At 37.1% G+C, this 13,003-nt stretch overlaps 1 protein-coding gene across 2 annotated transcripts in view; it reads right to left on the bottom strand.

The window, feature by feature from the left end:
- The window catches only part of SPTA1 (spectrin alpha, erythrocytic 1), a 75,473-nt gene that overhangs the window by 17,190 nt on the left and 45,280 nt on the right, over positions 1-13,003 (bottom strand). For both annotated transcript variants that reach the window (XM_009435126.5, XM_016929916.4), the window contains 6 exons: positions 11,746-11,883; positions 11,458-11,562; positions 9,909-10,117; positions 8,641-8,761; positions 7,912-8,033; positions 6,547-6,679 (listed from right to left, as the gene is read on the bottom strand). In XM_009435126.5, the coding sequence (XP_009433401.4) occupies positions 6,547-6,679; positions 7,912-8,033; positions 8,641-8,761; positions 9,909-10,117; positions 11,458-11,562; positions 11,746-11,883 (828 nt within the window). The remainder of the gene's footprint in view (positions 1-6,546; positions 6,680-7,911; positions 8,034-8,640; positions 8,762-9,908; positions 10,118-11,457; positions 11,563-11,745; positions 11,884-13,003) is intronic.

Raw genomic sequence — 13,003 nt, 5'->3', positions numbered from 1 at the left:
ATTATGTGACTAATCTTATTTTGATTTTGGAATGAGGGTTTTGACTGGGGTCGTATATAAAGATTCCTCCATATTGAGATTTATCTAATTCAATGAAACAATGTGTCTAGCAGAAAAAAATTTAGTATCAAGAACATCCTAAACTAAGCCCTGATCCTAAAGAGAAGTTAAGGGGAACATGGAGCTGCCATTGACAATTACTCCAATAATTCTCTGACTGCTTTCTGGAAACATGATGTCTGTGTAGCTGGCAGAATGAAAAGAGAAGTGAGGCTGAAGCATGAAGAATGGTACTTTGTCTTCTGTTGTACCTTCCAGAGAAATATCTGTAGAAGCCCATAATCACCACCACCACGACCACCCACCACTGCCACTGCTCCCACTACTGCCTTCACCTCCCTCTTGTCATAAAAGCACTCTGTCAATTTTTTTCCTATACAACATAGTAACTCAGGTTAAAGGAAGAAACAGAATTTCTATGACTATTATACTTTTGCAAAATCCCTATTGAAAATAAAAGAACTTTCAGTTCATGGTGTTGAGGCACTAAAATAAGATGGTTACTCATTGTAAAACAAGATGGACTACATTATACATTATGACTGTATTACATTTTATTTTTTGAAGAAACGGTAAATGAATATTGGAAAGGTGATTGACTTTGTATGACTGAAAGCCTGAATGAATCATATTTTTATATATGTATACTGCATGAAATAAAGTATCTTTAACATCTTCACCTTCACCTTCTATTTTCAAATAATAAATTCAAAAATAAAAGAGGAAACATTAGAACTGTTGTCAAAGAAATAAAAGAGATCACAAGAAAAGATTACAACTAATTATATGCCAATAAACTAGAATATCTAGAGAAAATAGATAAATTCCTAGAAACGGACAACTTACAAAGACCAAATCATGAAGAAAGTCCAAACAGACCCATAACTACTGTGGAGACTGAATCAGAAATAAACCTCTCAACAAAGAAAATCCCAAGACCAGATGGCTTCACTGATGAATTAAATCAAACATTTAAATAATTAATACCAATTATTCTCAAACTTTCAAAAAATTTAAGAGGAGGGAACATTTCTAAACACCTTTGCAAAGTCAGCATTACCCTGATACCAAAGGCAGGTGATAATTCTCTCAATAGATAGATAGATATGTCTATCTATCAAGAGAGACAAAATATATCTCTATCTATCTATCTATCTATCTATCTATCTATCTATCTATCTGAATATAGAGGGCCTAATATCCTTAATATCCTTATTGAATATAGATGCAAAACTCCTCAACAAAATACTAGCATATTGAATCCAGCAGCACATTAAAATGATTATATACCACAAGCAAGCAGAATTTATCCCTGTGATGCAAGGATGGTTCAACATATGCAGATCAATAAATGTGATACAACACATTGACACAAAAAAAGATAGAACTAAATCATCATCTCAATAGATTCTGAAAAAAAATGGACAGAATTCAGCACTCTTTCATGATAAAAACCATCAACAAACTAAGAACAGAAGGATATTACTTCAACGTGATAAAGTACATGTATGAAAAGCCCACAGCTAACATTATATTTAATGGTGAAACTAAAAGCTTTTCCTTTAAGTTTATGAACAAGGCAAAGATAATCGCTCTCACTATTTCTATTTAAGATAGTACTGGAAGTCCTAGTAAAAGGCATCTAAATAAGAAAGGAAGAAGTAAAATTTTCTTTGTTTGCAAGTGACATAATCTTAAATACAGAGAACTCTGAACACTCCATAAAAGACTGTTAGAACTAGTAAACCAATCAGCAAAGTTACAGAATAAAACTCAAAACATAAAAGTCGGTTTAGAAATTGTAAACAATAAACTATCTGAAAAAGAAATTAAGAAAATAATTCCTTTTACAATCACATCAAAAATAATAAAATATATAAAAGTAAATGTAACCAAGGAGGTGAAAAGCTCATACACTGAAAACTACAAAACATTGATAAAAGAAATTAAAGAAGCCACAAACAAATGGAAAAATATTCTGTGTTCATGGATTAGAAGATTTAATATTGTTAAAATGTGAATACTACCCAAAGTGATGTACAAAGTCAATGAAATCCCTATTAAAATCCCAATGACATTTTTTACAGAAATAGAAAAATCAATTCTAAAATTTATATGGAATCAGAAAAGACCACAAATAGTCAAATCAATCTTGACAAAGAAGAACAAAGCTGAAGGAATCACACTTCCTGATTTTAAAATACATTAAAAAGCTACAATAATTAAGAGTATGGTACTGGCATAAAAACAGACATAGATGAATGAAACAGAATAGAGAGTCCAGAAATAAACCCATGTATATGTAGTTAACTGGTCTTTGACAAGGGTGCCAAAAACATACAATGGAGAATAGACAGCTTCTTTAACAAATAGTGCTGGGAAAACTGCTTTTCACTTGCAGAATAATGAAATAAGACCCTTATGCCATACCCAAGAATCAACTCAAAATTGTTTAAAGACTTAAATGTAAGTCTTGAAACTATAGAACTCCTGAAAGAAAACGTAGGGTAAAATCTTCATGATACTGGTCTTGGCAATGATTACATAAATATGACACTAAAAGCACAGGCAACAAAAAGAAAAAATAAACAAATGGGAGTATATAAAGCTAAAACTTCTGCACAGCAAAGAAAACAATCAACAGAGTGAAAAGGCAGCCCACTGAATGAGAGTTAATACTTATAAATGATTTCCCTAACAAGGGGTTAATCTCTAAAATATATAAGGAACTAATATAACTCAATACTAAAAAGTAAATAAAAAATAAAAATAAAAGTAAAAAACCCCTAATAACTTGATTTAAAAATGGGCTAAAAACAAACATGAAAAAATATCCAATATCACTAATTATCAGGGACATGCAAATTAAAACCACAATGAGGTATCACCTTACTCCTGAAAGAATGGCTATATTAAAAAGTCAAAAAATAATAGATATCGGTGTGGATGTGGTAAACGGGACACTCTTACACTGCCGGTGAAAATGTAAACTAGTACAACCACTATAAAAAACAGTATGGAGATTCCTTAAAGAACTACCATTCAGTTCAGCAATCCCACTACTGGGTGTCTATCCAAAGGAAAATAAGTCATTTATGAAAAAGACACACGCATACTTGTGTTTATAGCAGTACAATTTGCAATTGCAAAAATAACCAACCAACTTATTGCCCAATTAATGAGTACATAAAGAAAATGTGGTATATATATACATCATGGAATAGTACTCAGCCATGAAACAAAACAAAATAATGGCGTTTGCAGCAACCTGGATGGAGTTGGGGGGCCACTCTAAGTGAAGTAACTCAGGAATGGAAAACCAAATGTCTTACGTTCTCACTTATAAATAGGAGCTAAGCTATGAGGATGAAAAGGCATTAAAATGATACAATGGACTTAGAGGACTTGAGGGAAATGGTGGGAAAGGGGTCAGGGATAAAAGACTACATATTGGATATAGTGCACACTGCTCGGGTGATAGGTGTACCAGAAATTTAGATATCACCGCTAAAGAACTTATCCATATAACCAAAACCACCTGTACCTAAAAAAGTATTGAAATAAATAAATTTTAAAATAATAAGAATGAGCTAAGAAATTTAATAGAAATTTCCCTAAAAAGGCATGCAAATGCCCCTCAGGTATATGAAAAGATGCTTCACATTATTAACCATTAGGAAAATGCAAATTAAACCATAATGAGATATCACTTCACACCTGTCAGGATGGCTATTAACAGAACATAAAAGGCCAGAGTTAGTGAAGATATGCAGAAATTGAAGCCCTTCCACATTATTAGTGGGAATGCAAAATGGCACAGCTGTTATGGAAAACAACATGAATATTCTTCAAAACATTTAAAATAAAACTACCTATCATCCAGCAATTCTATTTCTGGGTATTTATCCAAAAGGATAAGGAAATAATGATTTCAATAAGATATTAGCATCCATATGTTCATTGCAGCATTATTAACAATAGCCAAGATATGGACACAACCTAAATGTCCATCAACAGATGAATGAATGAAAAAAATGTGGTATATTCATTCAATAAAATACCATTTATTCTTAAAAAATAAGAAAGTTATGCAACATTTGACAACATAGATGAGCCTTGAGGACATTACACTAAGCAAAATAAGCCAGTTATAGAAAGATACATGCTACATGATTCCACCTATATGAGGTAGACAAATTTATAAAATCAAAGAGTGGAATGCTAATTACCAGAGGCTGAGAAAAAAATTGAAGTTTTACTAATCATAAGGCATAAATTACAGTCAAGCAAGATGAAAACGCTCAAGAGCATTTCTATACAGCCTACAACATTGTACCTATAGTCAACAATAATATGTTATACACGTATAAATGCATTAAGAGAGTAGATCTCATGTTCAGTGTTTTTGTCACAATAAAACAAATCAAAATGAACAAACTAAAAATTCAATTAGAAAATAGAGACATTTCACTGAGGAAAAATACAGATGTTAAATAAACACATGACAAAAAATGTAAAACATCATTACCCATTAAGGAAATGCACATATGAACTACAATGAGGTATCATTATATATCTATGTGAATGGCTAAAATAAAAGTAGTGACAACACAGAATGCTAGCAGGGATATAGGGAAACTGCATCATTTATGCATTGTTGTTAAGAGTGCAAAATGTTATAGCCATACAAACAGGAAAGCAATTTGGCTTTTTTTTTTTTTTGGTCCAAAACTAAATAGGCAGTTACTATATGGTTCAGTGATTGGGGTCATGTACATTTATCCCAGAGAAATAGACTTATGTTTGCATTAAAATCTGTGCATGAATATTTATAGTGGCTTTTCTCATAGTCATCAAAAAGTGGAAACAGCCCAGACGCCCCTCAACAGGTGAGTGGTTCGACTGTGATATACTTATACCACGACACTGCTCAGAAATAAGAAGGAATGAACTATTGTTACACACAATAACCAGAATTAATCACCAGAGTATGGTGCTGAGTGAAAAGGTCAATCTTCAAAAGTTACATACTATATGATTTCATTTGTATAGCAGCGTGGAAATGACAAACTTATAGAAATGTAGAACAGATTAGTGGTTGCCACAGTTTGAAGAGGCAGGAAGAGGAGGTGGCTATAAAAAAGCAACAGCAGTGATCCTTGTGATGATGGTAGCCTTCTGAATCTTAACTGAATCTTGACAATGTCAATATCCCATTTATGATATACTGCTTTTCTGGATGTTTCCATTAGAGAAAACTTGGTAAAGGACATGAGATCTGTCTGTGTTATTTCTTATAACTGCATGTGAATCTATAATTCTCAAAATAAAAAGTTCCTTTTTAATGCCTGTAATCCCAGCACTTTGGGAGGCTGAGGTGGGTGGATCACCAGGTCAGGAGATCGAAACCATCCTTGCTAACATGGTGAAACCCCTTGTCTACTAAAAATACAAAAAAATTAGCCTGGCATGGTGGCAGGCGCCTGTAGTCCCAGCTACTCGGGAGGCTGAGGCAGGAGAATGGCATGAACCCGGGAGGCAGAACTTGCAGTGAGCCAAGATCACTCCACTGCACTCCAGGCTGGGAGACAGAGTGAGACTCTGTCTCGAAAAAAAAGAAAAGAAAAGAAAAAAGAAAAAGTTCTGTTTTAAAGAAAGGGAAGCCTTTGAGAGCACTTGATAGGAAGCCTTAAAATGCTTGAACATGTGCAGTGGGGTGCACATGCATGATCCAAAAGACTTACAAATAAGATGAGCTGATAATTTGAATTATATGCTGTATAGGTTTAAGTTATCTTTTGCAAGTCTAAGCCTTTCCTTATGTCATCATATTAAAGTGAATTAATTTCTACAAAGAGTTCTTGGTAAATTCCCAATTTTTAGGGTTACTAGGCACAGTTTCCAAACTCCTAATACATTATTGTTTTGTAATCACTCTCAAAAGCTGTGAAAATTTACATTAACTCAAGATCACACTGATTACTTGTTCATTTCTTTATAGAGAAACCGAATCCTGCATTTAAAATGATGTCTATAAATTGTGGAACTATTTTGTCCAGTAAGCCCTTCTTCCTAAAATTATATTTTGTTGAAACTGCAGCCAATGTCCAGACATAAGAAGATTTTTTTCCAAATCAATGTAACATGAAAATTTAAGGGAATCCTTTCAAAATCTATAATCTGCAAGGAATCTAACTTGTAAGGAAAGGTCTTTAACCATTATTTCTTTGACTCACAGACAGATCACAGATTATGGAATTAAGATTTGAGTCCTGCCTTCATGCCTGATTGGTTCCATAATCTTGGGCAAGTCACTTACATGCTTGGACTTTAATTTTTCATATTTAAAACTGTCAGGATTATTCGTATTTCCTTCATCTTCTTTCACCAGAAAAATGACCTAATATTACAGGTAAAAACACTGACTATCCAAGAAAATAACCAAATTGAAGAGAAGAAAATTGATTCATTCTTCCTGTTCCTCACCTGAGTAGCAGCTAATGTATCTCCAGAATCTCCTCGGACAGCCAAAGCATTCTTTTCATTGATCCAAGCTTCCTCTTCCTCAGCATTCTGCATGAATTGCAAGTATTCTAGGGATTCTTCCAACTTAAGTCCTCTATAACAAGGTGGTAAGCCCCAGTGAGGATAAGAACAAACTGGTAAGCAGTGGGAGTACAGTGGGGTGGCACAATCTCATTCAGGCAGACCAGCTTATTCTCACAAGGCAGCCACAGTTGAAGTGGGCCTCAACACAATACAATACGTGCCTACTGCTCAGTGGTGAAGATCTGCTGTGAAATGGAGGAGACGCCTGCTCTAGAAGTTCATTTTGTGGCACCATCTACTGTCTTAAGAAACTTTGTTGGAGGGAGGAAACCCACCCTAACCAAAAAAAGGGAAATGATGACTTCAGTGTTGGAGAATATCAGCAGTGACACAATGTCTCTTTCTACTGTGAGCACTGCCTTCTTTCGTATATGATGAAGACACCACAAAGTGCCAGAATCTCCCTTTTAGCCCCCCAGGAAAAATGGAACTACAGTCAGAAATTGTTATATTTGGCTATATGTGTGATATGGTTTGGCTCCGTTTCCCCACCCAAATCTCATCTTTAACTGTAATCCCTATGTATCAGGGGAGGGGCTGGTGGGAGGTGATTGGATCACGGGGGCAGATTTCCTCCTTGCTGTTTTCATGATAGTGAGTGAGTTCTTTCAAGATCTGGTGGTTTAAAAGTGTTCAGCACTCTCCCCGCCCCTGCCCGCTCCCTGCCTTGCTAAGATTTGCTTCTTTCTTTGCATTCTGCCATGACTGTAAGTTCCTGAGGCCTCCCAATTATGCTTCCTGTACAGCCTATGAAACTTTGAGTGAATTAAACTTCTTTTCTTCATAAATACCCAGTCTCAGGTAGTTCTTTATATCAATGTGAGAACGGACTGATACATTGTGTATGTGGTTCAAATTGGCTATATTGCTATAGGGAAAAATAATTCTTTGTCCTTACATTACTAAGGGCTGCATATAATATGAAAACTGGGAGATAAAGCAAAACAGATGGTGGCTAATAACCTGATATGAAGGATAACACATGTAGGAAAACAATAATAAAAGACAGCTGCATGTAAATGCAGAAGGAGAGGTAGATTTAGAACAGAGGCAGTGATCATCGTGTCTGGGGTACATGGAGGAAAGCTTTGTGGTAAACTTGTCATTTGAGAAGGGACTTAAGGAGATAGATAGGTAGTTGGGGATAGTAGACAATGCTGAGCAGGCACTTAAGTATCCTCCCAACACCTGCCCAATATCCAAAATCCAGGAAGGGAACTGGGCCTTCTGTACCCCACTCACCGGGCCTTGGCCAACTCTTTGAGCTTCTCCCAGTGTTCAACAAACTGAGCCAGCCGCAACTGGATCTCCTCTTGCCCCACAGCAGCCTTGTCTTTCAGCTTCTCTGCCATATCCAGCACATTCTGAAGGACAACCCCGATTCATGTTCCATTACCCCACAATCTCTCCCCATTTAGCCATAGTCCCTGAGCAAAGTATCTAGCCCATCCTACCCTCCAGATTATTTATAAACTCCATGGGACTTTGTGAGGGTCTTGAAAGTCCAGGGAGAATGATGAAAGCTGCAAGATGATTTTCTATGCTAAACTTTCCCAAGTATTTTGCAAATATATCAGTACTTGCACTAGTCTACTCTCCCTAATCTGCTTTCTCATCTATTCATGGTCACAGAGTGACCCTGCTGCCAAGTCAGACCCAGAGTTGCCTTCTTCCCAGATGGCTCAAGTACAGTTTTCCCAGATGTCCCAACCTGCATCCCAATTGTCGATCATTCCCCAGGAGTGTTAAGAGTGCTCCTTCCAGGGAAGAGCATGGGTTCTTGTTCAGAACTCTTCTACTTATAGGAGACTAAATGTGGAAGAGAAAAGAATATTTGTAAACTCTTTGACTAACTCTCTCTGACCTTGACATCCTATTTTCACGTTTTGTAGCACCCTCTTATTTATCTGTAACACAAGGGGTTGCTATAGGATGATTTCTATATTTTCAGATCTGGTATTCTATTCCTACCTGGATGGCAGGCTCATGTGCCACCAGCTCCCCCTCTAGGCGTTTGTGCTTCTTCAGCAAGTTCTGAACGCCCTGAAGATCTCTCCCATAGTCCTGGGAGCTCACTCGTATCAACTTCTCCCTAAAATCACGGAAGAAAACAGAAAGTTTGGAGTCTAGACATCTAATGTCATCCTACAGCAATAGCTTTCTATGACTATGTCTGTGGCTGGTGGTGAGGCAGGTGGTTGTAAATTCTGTAATACCCTGGTGCCAATGACCAAAAATATAATTGGTGGAAGAGGCTTGCAGCAAAACTTCTGACTGAGCCAATACAAATTAAAGTAACATACTGATCTCCACCATAGGCACAACTGTAACAGCCTTTCCATTAGTCCCTTTGCTTGTCCACCTGTGTATCTTCTCTTTTTTGCTCAAGAATATACACTAATGTTTCCTATTTCAAAAAAATGTGAAAATTATATATGACCTCCACAGGTTTTGTTATTTTCATTTATTAATGTCAATAATAAATTCAGCTAGAATGGGTATAAAGAGCTGATTTCATAGGAGTCATGGCAGTTGGGATGCTTCCAAGTGCAAAAGGTTTGAGCATCACCACGAAGTACAGTCGAAGACTACATGGACAAGATTATTCTATCTTATGGTCTTATCCAAAAAGGTTTTTAAAACATGTTATTTGTTGCCCTGTGCATGGTGTTTCCCTCTAATTTATTGATTACTCATAATAATCAAGCAGCTTTGTAGAAGAGAAGCGTGATGAGGCAGGTTAAATGGGAAGTAGGCAAAATAGTGTAATGTGCTAAGATTTTCCAAATCATATTTTACAACAAAAATGGAATGAGTAATGAAACCTTGGCAGATACTTTATAATATTCTCTATTGAGTGCCCAATTCAGTGTCATATAAGATATACTGGATATAGAATGACAAGGATCTGATCAGCTGTGTAAATGTCCAGGTGTCTCTGTGAGTATTGCATATTATTCTATGAACTATAGAGCAAATGCAGATGGCTTCTTAGTTTTGTTCCTGTCATGTATGTTAACTGCTCCTCACTTCCTCCACACCTGCCTTTCTCTGGCTTGCATCCAGTAAGGGAATTTGGGAAAAATAAAACCAATGTTAACCTTAAGCTGAGGCAAACATGAAGTAATGCTATCTTCAAGAAACAAGTACACATTTCATTTCAGCATAAATTGGAACAAGTTTGGTGGATTATCTACTCGCTTGGATTATCCACACATTTTTGAGCTGGTGGCACATACTCTATCCAGGATTCCTCATCATCTAGATCCTGGAAGAACTGGAACAAGGCATAGGCCTCTTTCAATTTTTCATGGTGTGCAGCTGCCAATTCTTGGACATTCAGGAAACGCTTGTTGACATTATCTTTTTTCTCCATAATCTGATCAACGTTGAAAGTCCCGCTGGAGAGCAAATCTTCAGCCAATGTATTCAGGTCCTTGAGTGCATCCTAGAAAGTCTCGGGATACTCAGTGAATAGTATAGTATAGGCATTACTCAGATCCCACACTTCAACAACAGCTGGTCTGGCTCAAAGACTGGGCCAAATGGATTGCTTTTAAAGACATGGAGTTTGATTATGTGTTATACATGTTAGCATATGTTCAGGTTGGAGAAGGGCCATATGTGGGAGCGATAGAGGTAGCATGACTACATTACTCAAACTGTACATTTAGCCTGTGTCCTGTTTCTCCTTCTGATGTTTTCAGTATTTGCCTTCTCTCCCCAACTAAAAAAGAAAACCAGCAAGGTGCAGTGGCTCATGCCTGTAATCCCAGCACTTTGAGAGGCCAAGGTGGGTGGATCAAGAAGTCAGGAGTTCAAGACCACCATGGCCAACATGGTGAAACCCTGTCTGTACTAAAAACACAAAAATTAGCCGGGCATGCTGGCATGTGCCTGTAATCCCAGCTACTTGGGAGGCTGAGGCAGGAGAATTGCTTGAACTGGTACCAAAAAAAAAAAAAAAAAAAGAGGAAAATCTTGGCGGGCAATCATTCGTTCCCATACAAGACTGTCTTATACTGACTTTGACAGCCACAGATTGATTGATTTGACAGTACCAACTTTGGCAGCCACAGATTGATTGATTCAATATTCAGCAAGAACTACTCTATGGGCAACATTCTTAGCTGCCCATCGAACACACCTATCTCTTCTGTGTCTACTCCTATTCTAACCCAGCCCCTTAGTGATGTCACAGGAAACATCACCAAGTCCCAAAGCCTTTGACTTCCTGCCTTTTCTGTGTGTATCTGTATTATCAAGTAAAATGATAATTATAAAATTCTTTAGTATAAAATTAACAACTGTCAGCATTTTTATCACTGCTCTCAGCACAAATTTTTGGTTGCTATTAGGATGCAACCAGAATCCTTGACAGGATTTCCAGAGTGTTTGTGTAGTTCATCTTCATTTCACATGCCCCCATCTGATTTTTTGTTTGTAATTCTATAAAGTAAACTTCCACTTTCTTTCAAATACCAGATCAAATATATAGCTTAAAGATAATTGGCTTATATGTATGCATCAGTAAAAGATAAAAAAGATAGTTTCCCGGGTCCACTTTCTGGAATCTTAAAGTCTATAGTTTAGGGATAATTGATTATCAGTGACAGTTTTAATGTCTTCACAGCCCGTTAATTTTACCTAATTAAAATGACTGCTGGTTGAGAACACTAAGAACAATTTTGCAAGGCTATGTTTTCAAATGGTCTCCTAACATGGGAGGGAGAAGAGCCAGAAATATTTCTATTCTGCCCAGAGGAGAGGGATGCCAACACTACTTACCTCTCGAGCCAACATCTCTGTCTCCAATAGCTGATGCTTCTTGAGTAGGTTTCCTGCTGAAGCCAAGTCCCTGGCCTGATCTTTCATGGCCAGCAATGTCTCTGCCTGGAAATAGAGAAATAAGCAATAAAGCTGCCAGGTGAAACTGCCTTTAAGGAGAATAAGATCAGCAGCTATGTCCCCAAACTTTTCCCAGGAAAGTTCAAGGAAATTGCCCATGCATAAATTCATTTGTCTGACAAGTATGTATTAAACTCTTGTGTCTCTACTGTTTCTGGGTGCAATTACCTCTGAGAGCCAGAACTCAAAGTCCCGGATGCTTGTGTTGAACCTCTGCTGACGACTGGCCTCATTGAGCTTCTGCCCTTTGTCATTTGTTCTCTCAAGCAGATGATCCCAATGTTCCTTCAGCCGTTCCAGTTGCTCCTAACCCAAGGACAGTGAGGAGTCATTACAATCTTTAGGATCCCGGGCCCTGTGACTACTTGAGAGAATAATGTAGGAAGGTTGTGAAGGCAGCAACTAGCCAAAATTTGCTGATACTTGAATATCATACATTTCAAACCAGTTATACTTAATCTGGGAAAACAATAGGAGTTGTTGGACAAAAGAGAAAGTTTAAAAAAGGGTCCTGTGTTGAGTAAAGAGACTGACATACAAATGTCAAAAAACTATTGGCAGAAGGGATAGAAAATGTAAAACAAGCATGATAAGAGTTTGGAATTAAGCCTGAAGCTTTCTTAGGGTTCCAGGTACTGAGTATGATGGGAGTGATAAGGTCTGGGCATCACTCCTTTTCTCCTTCTTTGTGCAACAATCAGAGGGAAGACTGTTTTTCTGTGATATGTTCACAGAACATATTTTATATTTCTACTCATGGAACATTAAAGTCTCAGGATACAAAATCAATGTGCAAAAATCACAAGCATTCTTGTACACCAATAACAGACAAACAAAGAGCCAAATCTTGAGTGAACTCCCATTCACAATTGCTTCAAAGAGAATAAAATACCTAGGAATCCAACTTACAAGGGATGTGAAGGACCTCTTCAAGGAGAACTACAAACCACTGCTCAATGAAATAAAAGAGGATACAAACAAATGGAAGAATATTCCATGCTCATGGGTAGGAAGAATCAATATCGTGAAAATGGCCATACTGCCCAAGGTAATTTATAGATTCAAGGACATCCCCATCAAGCTACCAATGACTTTCTTCACAGAATTGGAAAAAACTACTTTAAAGTTCATATGGAACCAAAAAAGAGCCCACATTGCCAAGTCAATCCTAAGGCAAAAGAACAAAGCTGGAGGCATCACGCTACCTGACTTCAAACTATACTACAAGGCTACGGTAACCAAAACAGCATGGTACTGGTACCAAAACAGAGATATAGACCAATGGAACAGAACAGAGCCCTCAGAAATAATGCTGCTTATCTACAACCATCTGATCTTTGACAAACCTGACAAAAACAAGCAATGGGGAAAGGATTCCCTATTTAATAAATGGTGCTGGGAAAACTGGCTAGCCATATGTAGAAAG

Source organism: Pan troglodytes, chromosome 1 (assembly GCF_028858775.2).
Source record: "Pan troglodytes isolate AG18354 chromosome 1, NHGRI_mPanTro3-v2.0_pri, whole genome shotgun sequence".
In the NCBI taxonomy this organism is placed as follows: Eukaryota; Metazoa; Chordata; class Mammalia; order Primates; family Hominidae; genus Pan; species Pan troglodytes.
This window is presented reverse-complemented; position numbering and strand designations above follow the sequence as displayed.